At 43.7% G+C, this 24,012-nt stretch overlaps 1 protein-coding gene across 1 annotated transcript in view; it reads right to left on the reverse strand.

Moving 5' to 3' along the window:
- Window positions 1-15,795: 15,795 nt before the first annotated feature.
- The window catches only part of LOC107390359 (complement C3), a 78,782-nt gene continuing 70,565 nt past the window's right edge, over window positions 15,796-24,012 (reverse strand). The window contains exon 43 of the mRNA XM_015967015.2: window positions 15,796-16,226. Within this exon, the coding sequence (XP_015822501.1) occupies window positions 16,082-16,226 (145 nt within the window). The 3' untranslated portion in view covers window positions 15,796-16,081. The remainder of the gene's footprint in view (window positions 16,227-24,012) is intronic.

Consider the following 24,012-nt stretch of genomic DNA (forward strand, 5'->3'; position numbering starts at 1 on the left):
CCGTGGATGTTGTACAGCTGGGCCATTTCTTCCATCTCCTCACAGACAGTTTTGTGTTTCACAGTTTTACACTCTGCTTCTGTGGGCCAGTACTCAACCCAGGTCTTCTCACCAAACACATACTTGATGTGAAAAAATAAAAAGCAGGTACGGAGTTTACATGCCAACACCATCATAAGGTCATCAGAAGCATAATTTATTAAAGACAATAAACTAATGGCTGGCTTTTGTCATCAGCGTAAATATCTTTATTTGAGCCCATGATGAGATAATCTTTGCCTTTCGCCAGACCTAAAGCTTCTCTGCAGTGTGTATAACTGAGGAATACGTGTGATTTATTCTGAGGATCCATGTGATCCTGCAAATAAAAATAAAAATGTCCAAAGAATAGGCCTACTTAAAGCACAGCAAACGGTTATGTCACTGCATTCACTAATAGTGGGTTTTTAGGATCACAATGAGTCCACGACATTTGTGATCAAAGGATCAAAGATGCAGGATCCCAGGCCTCAAGAGAAATGGCCCACCACTCAGCTACAGCTAAAACATAGTGGGATCAGATTGGAATAGGATAACAAACAAAGCTGCTAATTTTCACACAATGAGACGTGCATTTGACTGCCATACTCCAATATCTCAGGATGGAAACAATGAATCTCTCTGATCTTCAGTGTCCCTTCTACAGTGCTACAAACTGAGGAGGGGAGTTTACGCCCTCCAGTGGCGACAAGAAAAATAAAATAAAATAAAAATAAAAATACAAGTCTACTGTGTTATCCTTTAAGAGCATCTGCAGTCCATAAATTCCACTTTGTCCTTTTTCACATTTTATTTTGACATTAGTTACAGTTTGAGTTTTCAGTCTCCAGGGGTGTGTGTCTCAGTGAATCATCTGCTTAAAGCATGAAAAATCCTTTCTCTCAAAAGCCACACAAAAGGATTGAGTTCTGTGATGCATAAATCCCTTATAGACAGAGCATGGGGCCATCAATCAAACTGAACAACAGATTACAAATAAGGAAATTATATTTTAAAGTACTGTATATTTAGACAAAGAACAAACAGTAAAAATATATGACAATTTCTATTTTGTCATAAGTTTCTTTTGCTGTATTTGATATTTATTTAAAATTTCTAAGTAGCTGATTGTGGAATCTAACATAAATGCTTTTCCTATTTAAAACAACAATGTGTACATTAAAAAAAATTCTGTCTGTATGAATGTCTTTGTTCGTGTTTGGGTATTTATTGGTCTTGAACTAATAACCAAGGGCTTTATGTCTGACGATTGTGGCTCCAAAGTGCCATTCATCTCCTCAGGCCTCGACCCCAGCAGTCTTTGTTAGCTTCCAACCAGCAATTCTGTTAGAACTGCTGATGTTGGTCAGAAACTGAAGCCCTGTGGTTCTGTGTCTAATGTGCTCCTAGCAACCCTCCTGTGGTGGCTCCCCATGTGATGGAAATTGTCAGCAGCAGCTTGTTATCCGGCAAGGTTCCCAGTGCTCTTAAGCATGTTTCCAATCTGTGTTTAAACCTCATCAAAGCACCGAATCAGCCATGTTGAAAGTTTTGGATGACATTCTGTGAGACGACTAAAAAACACATTTTATCAAGCTTTTCACAAAATCACACACATGGTATGACATGATATTTAAATTTAAATTTAACAAAATACATTAAAATAAAATCAAATATAAAATCCTATTAGATAGGCTAGAAAGTCACCAGTAATCCCATGTGATCTGTTTTCATTGTACGCCGGCTGTTGCAACTGTAGGCTGCACAAAAACAGGCACAGCTGCTCACCCTGCATCGACTTTGGAGAGTGAGGAGACCAGAGGTGTGGACTCGAGTCACATGACTTGGACTAGAGTCAGACTCGAGTTATTATTTTAATCACTTTTGACTTGACTTGATAAAATCTATAAAGACTTACAACTTGACCTTGAACACCAATGACTTGCGACTTGAATCGACTTGCATCTGTCAACTTGATGATGATTTGAGCATTTTTGATATTTTAGCCCAAAAGTGGCCCGACATGGACAGAAATCATAAATCATTCATCGTTCTGGGTTTGATCTTGTTCTGCTAAATGCAGCAGCACTTTGTTTATAATCAGTTTCAGTTGTACTTTCTGCTTGTTTCAGCAAATAAATGAAGCTTTAAGAAGCTTTATTTCTGGAATTTATTTATGATCATTGCCATTAAAGTTGGACAGATGACTTGATTATGACTTGAAAATTCAAAGTTAAGGACTTGGACTTGACTTGGACTTCCACATCATTGACTTTGGACTCGACTTGAAATTGGTTGTCTTAGACTTGGACTTGACTCGGGGCTTGACTGGAAAGACTTGTGACTTACTTGTGACTTGCAAAGCAGTGACTTGGTAACACCTCTGGAGGAGACCCATCCAATATGGCAGTGATGCTGTTACACTCTCCAGCGCTCTATGGGGCATCTACGGATTCATGTCTATGGCTAAAACTGGACCTTCTCAGCCATACTAATAGTGTAATTTTTACCTAGCCCAATGTTCTTAGAAATACTGCATTGGAATTCCCCCACATTAAATAAAAAAAAAATCAACTTTGGAATTTTTGCAAAGGTTAGCAGCCCTGACTATAAATAAAGTTCCCAATGATAAAAAAAAAAACTTTGGTCATTTAATTTTGGCACTTCAACGAGATGGAAGTTTAACAGAACCACCTTCTTTAATGACATTGAGCACTTTGACAGTGTAAACGTCAGTGGACAAGCTGTCCTCAACCTCTTGTACTTTCACTTTGTAAACTAAAGACAAACAAGCAGCAGACTTTTAACCAATCACAACACCCCACTAAAAGATTTAAACTCTATAATGGCACAAAAACTCACCATATTCTATTTTGCTGCTGAGTTGAGTCTCACAAACTTTAGCTGTTCGCTCATCATTGTTAACGTTGCCAAGCTTACGTCTACTACAGTTTTCTGAGAACACACAAAAAAACTACAAAAGCCCCCAGAAGTATAGAAATATCCCATCAAATGGTTTAAAGTGTTTAAAACCTGTTTGTTGACTGCTGACAGATTCTCCAGTTACCTTCAGCACATGTGCAGGTTTCATTTCTGCAGAGGCGCAGTAGCTTTCCAGCTCTTCTCTCAGGATGGTAGAACTTCACACAGCGGTTCTCTGCTTTGTGAGATGAAGTCATTATCATCTAGATTAGGACTGTTTGAAAATACAACAGTACATGGTCTTTCAGTCTACATTCGTCACAACTGTGGAGATTAAACTCCCTGCTAGCTACACAAAGAGACAGTGTTTACAGACCAGGGGAGGAGGGATCCAGACTGTAGGCTATACCTGGATGGGGAGGAGCGGGCCGTGATGACACAGCATCAACCCGATTCAGCTGAATGCAATAGCTTAACAAAATTGGCTGAAGGAATGAAGCAACTAAGACAGGAAAATACATGCAAGAAGTCAGAAGCCGCTGTAGGGGTGTTTTTCATGAGGAAATAACAAAAAAAAAGGTAAAAAGATCCAAATAGAGGATTTAGTATGATCATATATTTTAAAACGAAAAGGAGAAATACAAGATCAAATGTTTGAATCTGAATGTTCTAAAGGGTCAGAAGCACCAAACTCACGATCACTATCCTGATCGACATACTGGTGGGTGTTGAACTTGTAGACAGACACTACCGCTGGTTGTAGAACATCGACCTTTAGCATCTGATGAACTCTAAATGTGATCTCTTCTGGTTTTGTGTGTGAAACCTGCGGAGAGATAAAACAAATAAACAACCAATGAGGAAAAAACAACACTCACAGAAATGTTTAAGGATAAATAACACTGATATATCTTTACCTTGTCCAGGTATATTATGAGCAAGCTTCTTTCTGATGCGTTGTAGTTCTCCTGGTACCTTGCAATCATCCGAGCATGCCCTTTAGACAGGTACACACACACACACACACACACACACACACACACACACACACACACACACACACACACACACACACACACCAAGCAATGTGTCCATGGTTACACCGTGATTGCTTAGTAAATATTCTATTTGGTGAGAGATAAACTTTATTGTATTTATCCTAGTGAATCTATTGTTAAACGGGTAAACTAGCAGTAGCACATCCAACGTCAAGGAAAGCAAAAAGTTATTATCAGGAGAGGGAGAATGTTTAAGTGGTTAGCAGCAGTGTGCTAGACGATGCCCCCCCATGAGGCCACCACAGCTCAGCAGAACATCATTGTCGCTTCTTCTGGGGAGAAAAACACTTAGAGAAAAAATGAAGTTAACTGCTGAAATTGCAGGAAATAATACTGTTAAAGAGCAGATTGTAGAAGAAAGCAGTAGAGTGTGAAAAGTGGTCAGTGTATCCTCCAGCAGTCTAAGTCTATAGCAGCATAACTACAGAGATAACTCTGGATAACCTAGCCTTTTAGAAGGAGGCATGTTGGAGGCAGGGCAAGAGAGCCGTCTTACCGACTGTACGCTCCACCTCCCTCTACTCCCCCACTTGTCCAGATCTAGGCTAACATCAGATTTTAACCATAGGCCCTATCAAATAAAAATGTTTTGAGCCTATTCTTAATAGCAGACAAAGTGTCTGCCTCACGGACTAACACTGGGAGCTGGTTCCACAGGAGAGGAGCCTGATAACTAAAAGATCTGCCTCCCATCCTAATTTTAGATATTCTGGGAACCACCAGTAGACCTGCAGTCTGAGAGCGAAGTGCTCGGTTAGAAACATATGGAACAATCAGATCACTGATGTATGATGGAGATTGATTACTAAGAACTTTATATGTGAGAAGAAGGATCTTAAAATATATTCTGAATTTAACAGGCAGCCAATGTAGGGAAGCTAAGACAGGAGAGATGTGATCTCTCTTTTTAATTCTCATCAGAACTCTAGCTGCAGCATTTTGGACAAGCTGAAGACTTTTAACTACATTCTGTGGACTTCCTGAGAGTAATGAATTACAGTAATCCAGTCTTGATGTAATAAATGCATGAACCAGTTTTTCAGCATCACTCCAAGGAAAGTAGTGCTGTACGATACTGCAAAATTTGGTATTGATCCGATACCAAGTAAATACAGGGGCTAGTATTGCCGATACCGATACCAGTACCGATACTTTTTACTACTAGTCTAGAACATCTAGTTTTGTGGGATTTATTAAGATAAATAGGATCAATAAAACTTGAGTTTTCAGACAAGATTCTCATATTGATGATGTATCATCAATATGAGAATCTTGTCTGAAAACTTAAGTTTAATTGATTACTTAAATATTTTGTAATTTTTCCTTTAATAAATCATGTGTACGATGATTATAAAATACAGGGAACATTTTCAGGCCGTTTCATTTGCAATTCCATCTGCATCCGTTGTTTTCTTTCATCGGCTTCAAGACGGGCCAGTTCAAGTTTCAGTTGCAACTCCCCCGACATCAAACCTTCAGCTGCAGATCCGCCTGAGGGGAAAACAAGGGGTTTTACCTCGCCCTCATCCATGTTCCCGTCCGTTGACGACTCCCCTCCAACGGTCGGGTTAGGGTCTGGATCTGGATCCGGAGCAGCACAGTCAGGACTGGAAGCAACTGGTGAGGAGGACTGCAGTAGTCCCTGGTCAGTGAGGTAGTCCATAATCAAAGTTTTCAGATCTCTCTTCAGTATCGGGGTTGGAAGCTCCAAATTGAAGTGGGCGGCTATCTGCAGCAGGTCGGCTTTCCGACAGTCCTCCAATGCCTCTCGAGACGGGGCCTCCACAAATGCTCGTAATTCGAATTGTGCCATTTTATACACACAGCCCAGAAAACTTTGCCAAAATGCAAAACCCACGCCTTTATAAAGGTATTTAGGTGTGAGTGTGTGTGTGTGTGTGTGTACAACATTGTTTGTCCTGTGTGTCCCTGTGTTGCCCTGCGATGGACTGGCTCTCTGTCCAGGGTGCACCCCGCCTGATTGCCCTTTGACCGCTGGAGATAGGCAGGGCATCTTAGTTCTATAAAGTGGAGTATTTTGTAAGAAAAAGACTGATCGGTACGGTAAACTGACTTGGTAACAAGTTGGCATAACGCTAAACCACATATGTCAGAGTCAAGGCCCGCGGGCCAGATGCGGCCCGCGGAGCATTTTTATGTGGCCCGCGAGATAAATATAAAAAATATCTTAAAACTGGCCTGCTGGCCGATTTTACAGCAAAGACTTCAACTCCCATGATGCTTTGCGGCATCAGCGCGGAGCCGACGAAGTCCCCTCCTTTGTGTTTTTTCAGCGTCTGCTGCCGGTGTCTTATGGCGTTTAAAGCGTGCCACAACCCATGCACGCGCATTTGGTCCACAGCGCGCGTGTGAACGGGACTCGCGAGCGAAAATATACATGGCAGCGAGCGTGTGAACGGGACTCGCGAGCGGAAATATACATGGCGAGAGGTCATTTGTGCACTGAGAGGGAGCAAACTGTGTCTGTGAGCGCACAAGGATGTGCACAAGTGACAAACCTGCGTGCGCGCGTTGTCAACGAGCACACGGCAGAGGAAAACGTGCGCGCGCGGCAGCCTCTGTGCGCGCTCGGCAGACTCCTGCTCGCTCCGCTGTAAGGGCTTTTGGCACTCTGGAGGCGTGGCCTGTGGCAGATCTTCTCTGTCCTCTGATTGGTTAGTTTACCCCGCACTTTACCCTCTATGTATATAAAAAAGTCTGATATTTAGTAGTTGCTGGCATAGCTCAGCTGGAAGAGCGGGTGACTCTCGCCCCGGAGGATCCAGGTTCGAGTCCGTGCAAGGAAAATGTAGTGGATGTCATGTTAATTTTTCTTAATTTCAGGTATTTTACAGTTGTGACCGTTCAGCTGTCATTAAACGTCCGAATGTTTGCTGGGCAGTGTTTTAAAAAGTGCACATAAGCTAGATGGTTTTAACCATATAAAATTACATTTTTTGTGATACTGGAAAAATTCATACTGAAATAAAACTACTGGTTGAAAACTTTATGACTGTGGTTGTACAATATATGACTCACTAATACACTGCAAACTCCCTTAGAGTGGGGCTTCCAGAGAGAGAGAGAGAGAGAGAAAGAGAGAGAGAGAGAGAGAGAGAGAGAGAGAGAGAGAGAGAGAGAGAGAGAGAGAGAAGTTCTTGCCTCATTAATGTATTGTTTATTTTTTTCAGTATTTAATTGACAAATTATCCTTTCAAATAATTAATTGATGAGTTACATAATTGTCCATTTAGAATTGTTGAATGGACTGAGTAAAGTTTGGTGCACTTTATATATTTCAAAACATGTTTTTTTTAATGATGCATATAAATAATTTAAATGTTAATTTAATGAAATATTTCTATTTTTTCATTACCTCACCCTTGTTTTGACAAAAACGGAACCTTGCTGGATAATATCATGGAGAAACTATTTGTTCACAGTACATGGCTCAGTGAGGATCTGTGTAAAGGAGGAGATACTCAGAAATCTGTCTGCAGATTGTTACAACCCAGACTGGAAGTGGTGGGCTGTAATAAGAAAGGAGACCAAACAGAGGAGTGGGGGTTCAACAACTGATTTATTTAACAAAAGTAAGGATTTTTGGTGCAATGCGAATCGGGTGGCAGACCAAGGCGGGAGCCTTGGCGGTCCAATCCCCGGACAAGAAAACTAGTCTTTGGGACATGGAACGTCACCTCGCTGGCGGGGAAGGAGCCGGAGCTTGTGGCAGAGGTTGAGCGGTACCGGCTAGATATAGTCGGACTCACCTCGACACATTGCATTGGCTCTGGAACCCGAGACCTGGAGAGGGGTTGGACACTCTACTTTGCTGGAGTTGCTCCGGGTGAGAGGCGGAGGGCTGGGGTTGGCTTTTTGTTAGCCCCGAGACTCTCTGCCTGTGTGTTGGGGTTTACCCCGGGGGACAAGAGGGTAGCTTCCTTGCGCCTTCGGGTCGGGGAACGGGTCCTGACTGTTGTTTGTGCTTATGGGCCAACTATCAGTTCAGAGTACCCACCCTTTTTGGAGTCCCTGGGACGAGTGCTAGATAGTGCTCCATCAGGGGACTCCATTGTCCTGCTGGGGGACTTCAATGCTCACGTGGGCAATGACAGCTTGACCTGGAGGGGTGTGATTGGGAGGAACGGCCCACCTAATCTGAACTCGAGCGGTGTTTTGTTATTGGACTTCTGTGCAAGCCGCAGTTTGGCCATAACGAACACCATGTTCGAACATAAGGATGCCCACCGGTACACTTGGTACCAGGGCAGCCTAGGTCACAGGTCGATGATAGATTTTGTAGTCGTATCATCTGACCTGCGGCCGTATGTTTTGGACACCCGAATGAAGAGAGGGGCGGAGCTGTCAACTGATCACCACCTGGTGGTGAGTTGGATCAGATGGCAAGGGAACATGCCGCGTAGACCTGGCAGACCCAAACGCATAGTGAGGGTCTGCTGGGAACGCCTGGCAGAAGAACCTGTCAAGACGGTCTTCAACTCCCACCTCCGGCAGAGCTTTGACCACGTCCCGAGAGCAGTGGGGGACATTGAGTCCGAGTGGGCCTTGTTCCACTCTGCGATTGTTGAGGCGGCTGTTGCTAGCTGTGGTCGTAAGGTGGCCGGTGCCAGTCGTGGTGGCAACCCCCGTACCCGCTGGTGGACACCAGAGGTTCGGGGAGCTGTCAGGCTGAAGAAGGAGGCCTACAGGGCGTGGCTGGTCTGTGGGTCTCCGGAGGCAGCAGACAGGTACCGGATAGCCAAGCGGGGTGCAGCAGTGGCAGTTGCCGAGGCAAAATCTCGGGCGTGGGAGGAGTTTGGTGAGGCCATGGAGAAAGACTATCGATCGGCTCCAAAGAGGTTCTGGCAAACTGTCCGGCGCCTCAGGAGAGGAAGGCAGCAACTCGCTCACACTGTTTACAGTGGGGATGGGGAGCTGCTGACGTCAACTGAGGCTATAGTCGGACGGTGGAAGGAATACTTTGAGGAGCTCCTCAATCCCACCAATGCGCATTCCGAGGAGGAACCAGAGCTGGGAGGCCTGGGGATGGACTGTCCGATCTCGGGGGCAGAAGTTGCTGAGGTAGTCAAACAACTACACAGCGGCGGAGCCCCGGGGGCGGATGAGGTTCGTCCTGGGTATCTCAAGGCTATGGATGTTGTAGGGCTGTCATGGTTGACACGTCTCTACAACATTGCGTGGTCATCGGGGGCAGTTCCTAGGGAGTGGCAGACCGGGGTGGTGGTCCCCATTTTTAAGAAGGGTGACCTGAGGGTGTGTTCCAACTATAGGGGGATCACACTCCTCAGCCTCCCTGGAAAGGTCTACGCCAAGGTACTGGAGAGGAGGGTCCGATCGATAGTTGAATCTCAGATAGAGGAGGAGCAATGTGGTTTTCGTCCTGGCCGTGGAACTGTGGACCAGCTCTATACCCTTGCAAGGGTGATGGAGGGGGCATGGGAGTTTGCCCAACCAATCCACATGTGCTTTGTGGATTTGGAGAAGGCTTATGACCGTGTCCCCAGGGGCACCCTGTGGGGGACGCTCCAGGAGTATGGGGTGTGTGGCTTTCTGTTAAGGGCCATTCAGTCCCTTTACCAGAGGAGCGTGAGTTTGGTCCGCATAGCCGGTAGTAAGTCGGACCTGTTCCCAGTGAGGGTTGGACTCCGCCAGGGCTGCCCTTTGTCACTGGTTCTGTTCATCACTTTTATGGACAGAATTTCTAGACGCAGCCGTGGTGTGGAGTGTGTCGAGTTTGGTGGCAGGAGAATCTCGTCTCTGCTTTTTGCGGATGATGTGGTCCTCCTAGCTTCATCCAGCTCTGACCTTCAGCTCTTGCTGGGTAGGTTCGCGGCCGAATGTGAAGCGGCTGGGATGAGGATCAGCACCTCCAAATCTGAGACCATGGTTCTCGACCGGAAAAGGGTGGCTTGCCACCTCCGGGTCGGGGGAGAGGTCCTACCTCAAGTGGAGGAGTTTAAGTATCTCGGGGTCTTGTTCACGAGTGAGGGTAGGAGGGATCGGGAGATCGACAGGCGGATTGGTTCGGCGTCTGCAGTGATGCGGACGCTGAGCCGATCTGTCGTGGGGAAGAGGGAGCTGAGCCAGAAAGCCAGGCTCTCGATTTACCGGTCCATCTACGTCCCAATCCTCACCTATGGTCATGAGCTTTGGGTAATGACCGAAAGAACGAGATCGCGGATACAAGCGGCCGAAATGAGTTTCCTCCGTAGGGTGGCCGGGCTCAGCCTTAGAGATAGGGTGAGGAGCTCGGACATTCGGGAGGGACTCGGAGTAGAACCGCTGCTCCTCCGGATCGAAAGGAGCCAGTTGAGGTGGTTTGGGCATCTGGTCAGGATGCCTCCTGGACGCCTCCCCGGGGAGGTGTTTCGGGCATGTCCTGCCGGCAGAAGGCCCCCGGGTCGACCCAGGACACGTTGGAGAGGTTACATCTCCAATCTGGTCCGGGAACGCCTTGGCGTCCTGCCGGAGGAGCTGGTGGACAAGGCCGGGGAGAGGACGGCCTGGAGCTCCCTAATTGGGATGCTGCCCCCGCGACCCGGACCTGGATAAGCGGAGGAAGACGAAGACGAAGACGAAAAGTAAGGATTTACTAAAGCAAGTTAGTGAACAGAAAATGGCCAGTGAGGACTCTCCACCACACAGGAGAGACCCAGTGAAAGCAGAAAAACAGTAGGCTTTGTAGGCAGCACCACACCCTGAGCCCAGGTGCCTCCAAGGCTGCTTAACCAGCTGCCTACAACAGAAGAAAAACACAATTAAACACAAATGAAAACCCAATGAGACGGTGGGGGCATCACAACACGTTCAGGACTACCCAAACACCAGTAATTCTTGACTGCACTGATCTGCTTTAGTAAATCCTTACTTTGGTTAAATAAATCAGTTGTTGAACCCCCACTCCTCTGTTTGGTCTCCTTTCTTATTACAGCCCACCACTTCCAGTCTGGGTTGTAACAATCTGCAGACAGATTTCTGAGCATCTCCTCCTTTGGTATACAGATCCTCACTGAGCCAAGTACTGTGAACAAATAGTTTCTCCGTGATATTATCCAGCAAGGTCTTGTTTTTGTCAAAACAAGGGTGAGGTAATGAAAAAATAGAAATATTTCAATAAATTAACATTAAAATTATTTATATGCATAATAAAAAAAAACATGTTTTGAAATATATAAAGTGCACCAAACTTGACTCAGTCCATTCAACAATTCTAAATGGACAATTATGTAACTCATCAATTAATTATTTGAAAGGATAATTTGTCAATTAAATGCTGAAAAAAATAAACAATACATTAATGAGGCAAGAACTTTTTAAACTTGAACATACCTACACCCACAAGTCTATTTTTACCTGGTTAAAACCATCTAGCTTATGTGCACTTTTCAAAACACTGCCCAGCAAACATTCGGACATTTAATGACAGTTGAACGGTCACAACTGTAAAATAATATCACAGGAATTAGGAAAGAATAATATGACATCAACTCTATGTTACTTGGCCGGACTCAAACCTGGATCCTCCAGAGTGAGAGTCACCCGCTCTCCCAGCTGAGCTATGCCAGCAACTGCTGAATATCAGATTTTTCTATATAGATAGCTAGAGAGTAAAGTGCGGGGTAAACTAACCAATCAGAGGATAGGGAAGATCTGCCACAGGCCACGCCTCCAGAGTGCCAAAACTCCTCACAGCCGAGCGAGCGGAATTAGAAACCGAGCGCGCAGAGGCTGCCAAGCGCGCAGAGAGGCTGCCGAGCGCGCAGAGAGGCTGCCGCGCGCGCACGTTTTCCTCTGCCGTGTGCTCGTTGGCAACGCGCGCACGCAGGTTTGTCACTTGTGCACATCCTTGTGCGCTCACAGACACAGTTTGCTCCCTCTCAGTGCACAAATGACCTCTCGCCATGTATATTTTCGCTCGCGAGTCCCGTTCACGCACGCGCTGCCATGTATATTTTCGCTCGCGAGTCCCGTTCACACGCGCGCTGTGGACCCAATGCGCGTGCACGGGTTGTGGCACGGGTCTGACGCGATAGTGTCTGCAGCTCCGCTGTCTCGGACAAACTACACTCTAGTGATGGGAATTACGGCTCTTTTTAGAGAGCCGGTTCTTTTGGCTCAGCTCACAAAAAAGAGCCGGCTCTTTTGGCTCCTAAGTGGCTCCTCAGATTTTCTGTTGCGTAGAGTACATTTATAACCAAAATAATGCTAAACTATATGTAAAATAATTTACTAATGTAAAAAATAGCAATATATCAAATATTTATCATTTCTATGGATTTAATAACTGAACACTTTAAGAAATCTCCACTTCCCTACTGCTGGCGCTCATTTTTTCACCGTCTTCGTCGCACTCTCCTCTCTCTCGCTCGCCCTTTTCCTCCTCCTGAGTCCCTCTCGTGTCCCTCCACCCGCATGTGCTCTGCTGTGTGTCTGTCTGACTATGACCCTCCCTCTTCCCCGCCCCAACTCTTCTGTGTGTGGACAGTCTGGACACACAGTTACACATGTTGACCAATCGCCTGTAGCTTTCACGAAGGCAGGGGACGGGGGGGACGGGGGGGGGGGGGGGGGGGCGGACGGCTCCCAATGATGAGCCGGCTCCCGTCGTTCACTTCAAAGAGCCGGCTCTTAGAGCCGGTTCGTTCACGACCGACACATCACTACTACACTCCTATCACTCAGCGCCGAGTTCACTCAGCTGTTTTCTGACGTTGAAGCCCAGAAACGGAGATTCTAGCCGCTCAGTAACGTGTTCACGACTGAAAGAAAAAGTGTTCCAACTAACTTCCAGACAGAGCCGATATAACTCCAGCGACCAGCGACACGCTCAAACCAGCATGACTCTGTGGTTGTGTTTCCTCCCCGACACACAACAACGTGGTCAAGCTGCTCAGACATGTTCATCAGCACAAATCTATGTGAGCACCTGTTGTCATCTAATGTTGTCATTATTATGATGAAGATGAACAAAACAACAGGAGTCTCCTCCTCAGCTCAGATCAACCCCGTGATGCAGGTATTTGGCTGGAACAGGTGAGCATCACAGTAAACCAGTGGAGCAAACTGAGCTTTAAATATGTTGGTTTTATGCTTTTTCTGCTCCAAAACATGAAAGTTAACAGGTGAGATGTTGCATTTTCATTTAAGATAAAATGATATTTTTATTTTGTTGTTGGCCCGTGAGAAAAGATTTAACCTACAGTAAACAGGAAGTGGAAAGGCTGCAGATGGATGAACAGAATAGAAAATCCCTTTATTGTTCCTCAGTGGGGAAAGCTAGACGTCACAGCAGCGATGACACGTATTACAGGAGAAAAAAAGGAGAATAAAAAATAAGAAAAATGAATAAACAAGAAAACATAAATCCTGAATAGATTTTAAAAATGCTGATTATACCACAAGTAATGAATACCACTGATGCCTTTTATTTAAAACTGACTTGCTCGTGTGTAATTTGGTTATTCACATTCAGTGTTAATGCAGAAATAAGTTTTTTTTTCCAAATTTAAAGGTTCAAAATTGCATTTATGTTGATAAAGAAAATGTGCAAATTTGCCGTCACTTTTTCAAAAATTTTAAGTTTGGCCCTCGACTCCGTCCCAGAGTTTCATTTCGGCCCTGTGTGAGTTTGAGTTTGACACCCCTGCGCTAAACCCTCAGATATGGGCAAACTGCATGCTCCCTCACTCACAATCATCGGCAAAATGCAATTTCATCAAATACAGAGTTTCAGTTAAAAATGTCTTTTGAGTTTAATTGTGGTTAAAAGTGTGGAACAGTGAAAAAAACTTTTATTATTATTATTCCTGATTATAATCAGTCACTCTGAGTTTTTCATGCAGGCTGAACATGAAAATAGTCTCCTACACCTATCTCTTGCAATAGCTTCTGATAGAAAATAGACGGTTAAACTCTAGGATTTTTAAACAGACTTATGTCACACTGGAGACGTAGATGTTACACTCGCGACGGGGAAGGCTGTTGTTGTTGTTGTTGTTGTTTAGTGTCCAGGAAACAGCAGAAAGTTTCTCAGCAAGTGGAAGCTAACCATTAGCATTAGCAACTGCACCACACAGAACTCCTCCAGGCTTGTGTTACTTGTTTTTCAATGTCCTATTAGTTTGCTCCTCCTTCCCCCAACAAGAGGATCTTTAGTGATGTCAGTGTTTATGCTTCTTGTTTTGCATCACGTTAGTGTGTGGCAAGAAACAACGCATTTTGCCTATAATTCGTTTATTTATTTATTTATGTATTTATTAATTAATTAATTTATTTATTTTTTCATGTTTGGAGGAGGATTTAGCGAAGCAGATGGATCATTCTTGCTGTGTGGTTCGTTGCTTGGCCCGTGGGAGGCTTGATAAAAGGTTTGATTGGAATTCCCTCCATAAACTGCGAAGTACGAAAGAGATGATAGGAATTGACCCGGACTCTCCGAAGAAAGCCTGGATTCCTGCAGCAACGGGTAGTTTGTGAGGCTCATTTTGTTCATGGTAAGTCCTTGTAACTATTTGTTAATTAGAGAAGATGTTTTAAAAAAACATTCATCTTCATGTATTTTTAAATCCACGGAGTCATGTTGTTTTCTGACTCTGACTCGAGTCTCTCAACCTGCGATCATTATAATAAATAAGGAAATAAATAAGGACTCAGATTAATGACGACTTACCCAGCTTTGTAGTTGCAGTGAGGATTTATTTGTTTTCTTTGGCCGTCATCCACAGGTGATGTAAAAATACTGTAACTCTATGATTTACAAGCACGTTGCACATCATCCAATTAGGGACACAGGTTGTCCGACTAACCCTAACCCTGACCCAAGGGACATAAAACATAGAGAAAAAAAGAATGGCTGGAGCAAACTTGTCCTGAATATAATTTAATAAGTGCAAACAAAAAGGACTAATGTTTCGACCAAAAATGTGTAGAAGACATTTTTTGTCTTCATATGACCATACAGAGCAATTTCTCTGACAAAAAAAAAAAAAAAAAACTAGAGATGTGAAATGGTAATGAAACGATCATCATCTTTTTTCTCTGTGGCTATTTCCAAGTTTTGGTACTCTACCACCTCCATCACCCAGGGAGTCCCCCAAGGTTCTGTGCTGGGGCCTCCACTGTTCCTCCTTTATCTGCTTCCTCTTCAGCACTTCCTGATCTCTTTTAAAGGAATCTCCTACCATCTTCATGCAGATGACATCCAACTGTACAGCTCCTTTATGTCTAAGCTGCAACTGTTACACTCCTGCTTAAACTATTAAAACCTGGATGGCTGGGAACATTCTACAGCTGAATTAAGATACGACTGGGATCCTCATTTGTGTCCCAGACAAGCAGGTTCCTAAAGTTAGGGAATCTCTTGGTCAGCTTGTGCTTCTCAAACCAAAACCTCTATCAGTAATATTGGTGTGACCTTTGACCCAGCTTTGACCCTGGATTCTCTTGTCAGTTCTCTTGTTCGCTCTTCCTTCTTCCATGTCAGGAACATTGCTAAGCTGAGTCCAATTCTGTCCTGCTCTGAACTTGAGATTGTTATCCACACCTTCATCTCCTCACGCTTAGACTACTACAACCCATATTTCACTTGTCTGAGCAAAACCTCCCTGAACCTTCTATAGGTGGTTCAGAACATCTGTGCTCGGCTTCTGACTAAGTACAAAGTAAATGCTTTTTCACATATGTTTCATATTATTTTGCTGCCGAGGTTAACGGGAAAATGGTGTAATATTTGAAATGATTTACGAAGGAAATGAAAACGTTGAAAACGTGCAAAAGGTGAGTCTTAACATTCATGTCTTTATTCAAATACCATATTTTTTTCATCCAACACATATATTTAGTCTAATGTGAAAGCTTGCTGCAAATGATTTCTAATCTTCTCATTTCTTCTGCTCAAAATTATATATTTTATGGCGATAATCAGCTATTCAAAGTGAGGACATGTTAACATGGTGTAAGATAAATCTATGCCAATCTCACTTAAATCTGATTATATCAAAATTTACTGAAATGTACTAAAACAGAAAAAAGAAATTACAATCAGAACACTGTTTTGTTTCTTTTCACTTCATTTGACATCCAAAGACTGCAATTTGCTCCTCCAACTCTTCCATGCCCAAACAAGTCGGTCGGTATCTCTCAGTCTGGCACTCTTGAGGTGTGGGCCAGTACTCGACCCAGGTGTTTTCACCCAGCACATACTGGAGTCTGAGCACAGAAACAGAAATGTATGCTTTATGTATGTATGTATACATTTATGACAGGTATTCCGCAGTTTAAAACATGCTAGAATGACTATTTAAAATGATCAAAAGCTAATTCTGTAAATAAAGAACTGGAACTGACAACCTTTTATGAACAAAATGTTTCTAACCTTAAAATTAATTTGCCTTGTCTGTGGTGCAAACAAGAAACCCATTAATGTTTGAAATTGTACATTTGTATACTGTGTGAAAACCATAAAAAAAATGACATTTTCATGTTGTTATAATTTTGTTATTAGTTACAATTTGTGGAAAAATTACAACAAATTATTTCTAATCACTGATAACGTCTGACTGAATGTATCGCAATATATGATACATTGTATTGTCTCCCCTGTATCGTGGTACATATCGTATTGCCAAAATGTCACCAATACACATCCCTAGTTAGAACCCTAAGTAGTAGTTGTTCTATATGGACATGAAATGCATCAAATATCCCAGGAGTCAAAGCTTACTGCAGAATAATTTATTCCTATATATATTTAATAGCCCTTTAATCTTTTTGGGGGGGGGGCAAAATGTGCCTATTACCCCATAGTTTATTGATAGATGTTCACGAACGAATCTAATCTTGAGAGTGGCTCTTCAAAGTGAACGATGAGTGCCGAGTCCTTGTAGAGAACCGTACATCTCCCTAATCCGCAGGGATTCCCTAAGTGTGGTGCGCGCGCGAGCTGCCGCTAGGGGGTGCGCGAGCTGCCGCTAGGGGGTGCGCGAGGTGAAAAGTGTAATGGCTGCGGAGCTCAGAGAAGTCTGTCATGTGTCACCATTAGCTTAGCCAGAAACTCATTTGTGGGTGGGCCAAAGAAAAAGTAAGTGGGCACAATAAATGTAATTGAAAACAAGTATATTTTGTGCGTGCGCGCGCGTGTGTGTGTCCTCCGCATGTGCCCTAGCTTCATAATAACAATGAGCCGAGCTTCAGCACTCTGGCCTGCGCACGCCGATATGTTCCGTATTTGCTCATTTTTAATGATGTTGGAGAAATCTGAAGGTGGCGAGTCATTCTGGCAGATTGTAATTAACACCTGTCTCATGCAGGTGTTCTGACATTGTAAACCTCACACACAGAACAGAAATGATTCCCATCTGAGCATTTTAGCATTATTATATTATTATATTAGCACCAGGCGCATTGCAAGATTTTCAAAAGTGTGGGGGATGTTGTCTGTGCCTAAAATAATTTGATGTTATTCATCTTGATAGTTTAATTTCCATAATAGCGGAGCAGGTGCGAATTTTAGACGCGTCACGCATGTCTCCGTTTTAAACATGTTTAAACTGTTCAGAATACAAATCCAGGCTCTGTCTCGTTAGATTGGTGTAACTAAAGTTTGTACTGAATGAAAGTTTACATTAAACCATGTTGAAAAGAAAAGGATCCGATTAAATCGTTTCCCCCTCATTTACAGTCAGTACAGCGCAGTGCACGTGGCTCTGGGGTTTATCAAGTTTAATTGTTTCTCTTTGCAACAATCTTCACAAGAAGGCAAAACAGTTAAATGACAGGTTACAGATATTTCCATTTGACTGTTTATTTTGATGGATAAACTCAAGGATGTTGGTTGTTTTGAAAGAATTACCCCGACACACACTGATGCACATGGATGAGCTGACATGTAACTAAATCAATCAAGAAATGATTCCCATCAGAACGTCAGAGCTTTATACTGGACACTGTGCTCAGCACGGCTCGGAGTGAACACGGTGGACAGTGAGCTGAAGATCTGGGGAGCGCAGCGCAGTGCAGAACCACGGTGCATGTGGTAAGATTTCCTCCCACTGAAACGGTCTGGAAAGCCGGTCTCTCTGAAGGATGTGTCACTAAATAGTCACTAAATAGTGCTTGTTCCCGTCTCTAATATGGAGATGCATGACGCATCCAGTCTGAGGCAGAATAGCCTCTCCAGCTCAGAAAGCACCTGTAGAGACATTTGATCACGCACCAAGTTTATGTGGAGCAGAAGCGGTCGGGCCACGGCAGGTGAAATGTTCCTCGCCTACATGAAGTGAAATTGTTTAATTGTAACATTAATATGTTACTGGTCTGGTTGATTAGACCAGGGTTAGATGTGGAAAACACACACACAAACACACACACACAGATTCAATAAGTACACGCTGCGCAAACTCCGGCGCGCCGTCAGACTGAAGGCAGAAATGAGAGCTGCCTCCTTCGTGATAAAAACTTTTGAGGTTTTATAACAACATTTTTCATTCAAGGCCAAATTAAGATATTAGCTTCTTGTCATGTTCTGTGTCGCTTTGTTCCCCAGCCCCTCCAGTTCCCACTCCAGGTTCTCCTTTTGTGCTTCATAGCGCACTCATGTGTCCTTTGTCTGCGTCTCATTTATGTGTCTCTTTGTGTTCCTCATTTGTCCCCTGGTCTTCAGCCTTCCAAATATATCTCTCAGGTCCTGTGTTCCTTTAGTCTTCTCCAGTCATCCCTCTGCAGTGTTTATAGTTTCAGCTTTTCATTTTATTAGTCTCTTTTATATGTTTTGTCCCACCAGTCTTTGTAGTTCTCCTTCCCTTTAGAATATTAGTTATGTGGTTGCTTTTCTTGGTTTTAGGTTTTTTCTTAGGTCATGTGAGTTCCCTCCCTGATTAAGTATTGCTTTCACCTGGTCCTCTTCCCACACACCTGCAGCTCATCTGCCTCCCATCATGCCCCAGTTTATTTAAGCTCTGTCTTGTCTCAGTGTCTTGTCGGTCCATTGTCATTGTCAGTGTTGTTTTGTCCGTTTTGTGTGTTCTCCTGATCTTGCTCATAAAAGAGCTTCTGTTTTGCCTTTTTTGCCAGCATTTGCCTTTGGATTTATGCCCAGCCTCCTAAAATAAAAGGATTTTTTTTTACTTCATATCCACTTCTGCCTCGTGTCATCCTGGGTTACTGCATTTTGGGTCCAAACCATCCTCTCAACGTGACACTTCTATTTTGGGATGACGTATTAAAGTCGAGTCCGCTCCAGCTGGACCCCAGAGGGTTAAGGCGCCACCCAATTAGGGACGTCAGAGAAGCGGTCAGAGTTAGAGCGGGACACAACAAAGCTAGCAGGTGTTTTTGAGCAGGCTAACTTTCACGATGCTTTCGGGTGTGGCAAAACGTAAAAAAAAAAAAATGAAGAGGAACTAAAGAAGAGACAGCCGGGGGGGGGGGGGGGGGCTTTACAGAAGTTTCTGTCGGGGCTGCTCGGGCAGCCGTCCGACAGCTGTGAACCTGCTCGAGTCAGCAGAGCCAGAGGCCGGGCCCAAGTCAGACCCAGAGGAGACACGACCCGAAGACGCGGTGGAAGATGCGGCGGAAGACGCTGTAGCGCCAACGCCGTCAACATCAACGCCTTCACAGAAGGATGAACTGGAAGAACAGCAGCCAGCCAGAAGTGAGCCCAATATAGTCTTATAGGAGCCTCTAGACCCAGAAAGGGTATTAACAACTAGCTACCCATCTGATCCTGCAAAGTGGTACCAAACTGATGACATGATGCATGAGTACTTTGCACTAAACCACCCTCTCAAAATATTGGATATTCTTCAGCACCACAGAGAAAATCTGGAGACATAAACCGAAGCTTAACCAAGGAACATTTCTTTAGACGTGTTTCTGCTGTGACTGAGGCCTGTGATGCTGGAAGGCTGAAGATTATCCCGGAGTGGAGAATGCTAAATGGTTTCCTTGGTAAGTGTTGCTGGTTTTATTAATTATTTGTCAAATAATTTTATTAATGCTCAAATAGCATAAAAATGCAGCCTGCCTAGTGTAGTCCATTTATTTCATCCGGTGTCGGTACAGTATCTGCTCGGGTGCAAGATCGGCTCGGGTCCTTCGACTGCCGATGACGTCAAAGTACGGCAAACCCACTCGGACAAAATACACTACACATCTATACTGTTGGAAAGAATTTAGCAGTTTCGTTATTAAAATAATGTTTCTTAAGACGTAAGTTTGTGTTTATAATAGTATTTGTAAAATAAAACACTATATTTGATTCATGTTGAACTCCTCTTTGAGCACATCCCTTGAAGGATCATATGGTATTAGCAACACCTGTGAAATTGTATTTGCAGGAAAGAAGTGTGTCCCGTTTATTGAAGTATTTTGTGTTTAGTTTTTGACGTCTTGTCCATGCGTAGTTCAGTTACGCTCATAGTTGCTAGCCAGACTTCAAATGTAATCATTTGGCACGTTTCTAATTCATAATTTGTAATAATGTAATCGGCGATATTAGCATTAGCATTCCTATGGGTTTTTCCATGTATATTAGCATTGCGCTAACCACTCGCTGCCAAATTGCAGCCTTTGCCATTAGAAAATCTCCTTTTGTCACATCGCAATTTAATTACACATGCAGTTAATCGTTCAGCCCTAATATACATGCAGCTCTATGCTAAAAGTGTATTTTCAAAGAGGTAATGATGGATTTCTTTGTAAAAGTTGTCCATCTTTCCAATAGAAAAAATTTGCCTGGACCAACGTCACGTGATAACAACGTTATGTGATTACGTAATTCCATAAGGTTCATGTTCAGCCAATCAACTACTTAGACGTCATCGGCAGTCGACGGACCCGAGCCGATCTTGCACCCGAGCAGATACTGTACCGACACCGGCTCTGCCAGCCAGTGACCCCGAACCTGACCACAACTCCTGTTACTGCAGCATTTCTTATTCCTGTCCGTGTGGCAGCGGATCGCAGATTCAGCCACACCATAAAACAGCAATAAGTCGGTCTGAGGCAAAGGTGAACCTCATGGCTATAGCTTTTCCATCTTTTCCCCTAAAAACATTTGATTACGAACAAGTAGGTGACCAGTTCAGGTTTACGCAGAGCAGAAGGAAGGAGAAACGTTCCTACTTTTAAAAAAACGTTAAACTGCATTGTTTATGTGCTACCTGGGCACTCTAAATATTTATTTACAATTAAATCAAAGGAAATTGTAATGGTATTGAATGTTTATTAATTACTATTTAAAAAATGAAAGTGACCCTGTCTGTTGAGTGACTGTTTAGCTTGACGTCTGATACATATACTGTATATATACCGTAAATCCTCTAATATTGGCCTGTATTCAATTAACAGCCGGGTAACATATTTTGGCCGGTGTCGGAGTCGGCGGAGGTGAGTAATGGCCGGTATTTTATTGTGGCCGGGTGGAATATGGTAACAAGCAAGTACCACGGGGGGTGGGGGGTGGGGGTGGGGGTGCGGTTGTGTCATCCATCTCACTTTTGATTTGCCAGTGACATACCGCGATTTGGCAGGTGCGGAGACGAAGAGGAGGCGAAAATTTGATATCAGGTTCAAAGAGAACGTGCTGATTATGCTGCAGAACACTGGGGAGCAATAGGGGTTGTATGAACTAGTCGACTTCCCTATAGTGACTTTTTATGCCTGTCATCGACTAGTCGCTGTCACGTGATAATGACCGGCAAGATGCAAACCTCGGAAAAGACAGCAGCCTGCTGTCAGCAGGTGACAAGCTCCTGCGGGTCGGGGGGGCAAAGCGCTGTGCCAGAGCGTCGGTACTGACACCCACCGTAAAACGGACATTTAACCAAATTGTGACCTTTTCCCTCTTGCAATTTAACCTTCCCCTCACCCCATCTTAACCTTAACCATCTTGCGCATGCAAATTTCTGATTGTTGATGCGCTCCAGACATCTGCGTCATGAGCACGGCCACAGTAACATTATCAAATCAGGTGTCGCCACCTCAAAAACTAATTTAGCACGCGATCATTCATGTCGGTTCATTTCCTTTAACGTTTTCTGTCTTTTATTTGCGCCTGATGCGTTTCGCTGCTGTGGAGCGAGGCGCATCACCTTGTCCTCCGGTGACGCACCGACCACTGATGCGGCCACCAAGCAGTGAGCACTCCGCTGTTTTTGCGGTCGGCAGATCTTTTAGAACTGCAGTTCAAAGGTAACTCATAAGGCGAATATATATGAACCCAGGTAGCAGTTTTTCTTTAGGATTGAGAGGAGATGCAGGAAGATAATAAACAGACAGGACAGAAAAATAGTCAAATAAAAACAAGTTAGTTTTTGTACCTGGTGGTTGCAACAAACAGACACCATGGAAGGTTATCAGAAGTGAGGAACAGAAAATGAAATAATTATTTTAATGTTTAGAGCAGCAGGAACTCTGAGAGGCTGCAGGTGCATCAGTGAGTTTGCGGCCGCTGCGCAGGGGGAGGGGGGAGATGGCTGAAGCAGAAACTACCGTTGTTAAAAGAAATGTGTTTAACTTTGAAAATGTGGGCGCAATTTTAATTGTCAAAAACTCCAGCGAACCATTAGTTCATTTTGCTCAAATAGAAATAGAGGTCTGCCTCTAATTCTGGCCCTCCTTCCAATAAAGGCCTGGAGCTTGATGAGCTTGAGTCAAATACAGGCCCGGGCCTGTATCAGAGGACTTACGGTATATATATATATATATATATATATATATATATATATATATATATATATATATATATATATATATATATATATATATATATACAGTTGTGGTCAGAAGTTTACATACACTTGTAAAAAATATAATATAATGGCTCTACTGAGTGTCCCGTTATTTCTAAAACTCTGATTTTTCTCTGATAGAGTGATTGGAACAGATACTTCTTTGTCACAAAAAACATTCATGAAGTTTGGTTCTTTAATGTCTTCATTATGGGTTAACAGAGAAAAGTGATCACATTTGCTGGGTCACAAATATACATACAGCAGTGCTAATATTTGGTTACATGTCCCTTAGCCATTTTCACTTCAATTGGGCGCTTTTGGTAGCCATCCACAAGCTTCTGGTTAAATCTTTGACCACTCCTCTTGACAGAATTGGTGAAGTTCAGTTAAATTTGATGGCTTTCTGACATGGACTTGTTTCTTCAGCACTGTCCACATGTTTTCAATGGGGTTTAAGTCAGGACTTTGGGAAGGCCATTCTAAAACCCTTATTCTAGCCTGATTTAGCCATTCCTTTACCACTTTTGATGTGTGTTTGGGGTCATTGTCCTGTTGGAACACCCAACTGCACCCAAGACCCAACCTTCGTGCTGATGATTTTAGGTTATGTTGAAGAATGTGAAGGTAATCCTCCTTCTTCATTATCCCATTTACTCTCTGTAAAGCACCAGTTCCATTGGCAGCAAAACAGCCCCACAGCATAATATTCCCACCACCATGCTTGACTGTAGGCATGGTGTTCTTGGGGTTAAAGGCCTCACCTTTTCTCCTCCAAACATATTGCTGGGCATTGTGGCCAAAAAGCTCGATTTTCGTTTCGTCTGACCACAGAACTTTCCTCCAGAAGGTCTTATCTTTGTCCATGTGATCAGCAGCAAACTTCAGTCGAGCCTTAAGGTGCCGCTTTTGGAGCAAGGGCTTCCTTCTTGCACGGCAGCCTCTCAGTCCATGGAGATGCAAAACACGTTTGACTGTGGACAATGACACCTGTGTTCCAGCAGCTTCTAATTCTTGGCAGATCTGCTTTTTGGTGATTCTTGGTTCACTCTTTACCCTCCTGACCAATTTTCTCTCAGCAGCAGGTGACAGCTTGCATTTTCTTCCTGATCTTGGCAGTGATGAAACAGTGCCATGCACCTTATACTTACAAACAATTGTTTGCACTGTTGCTGCAGCTGCTTTGAAATGGCCCCAAGTGACTTTCCTGACTTGTTCAAGTCAATAATTCGCTTTTTCAGATCCATGCTGAGCTCCTTTGACTT

Source organism: Nothobranchius furzeri, chromosome 4, assembly GCF_043380555.1.
Source record: "Nothobranchius furzeri strain GRZ-AD chromosome 4, NfurGRZ-RIMD1, whole genome shotgun sequence".
In the NCBI taxonomy this organism is placed as follows: Eukaryota; Metazoa; Chordata; class Actinopteri; order Cyprinodontiformes; family Nothobranchiidae; genus Nothobranchius; species Nothobranchius furzeri.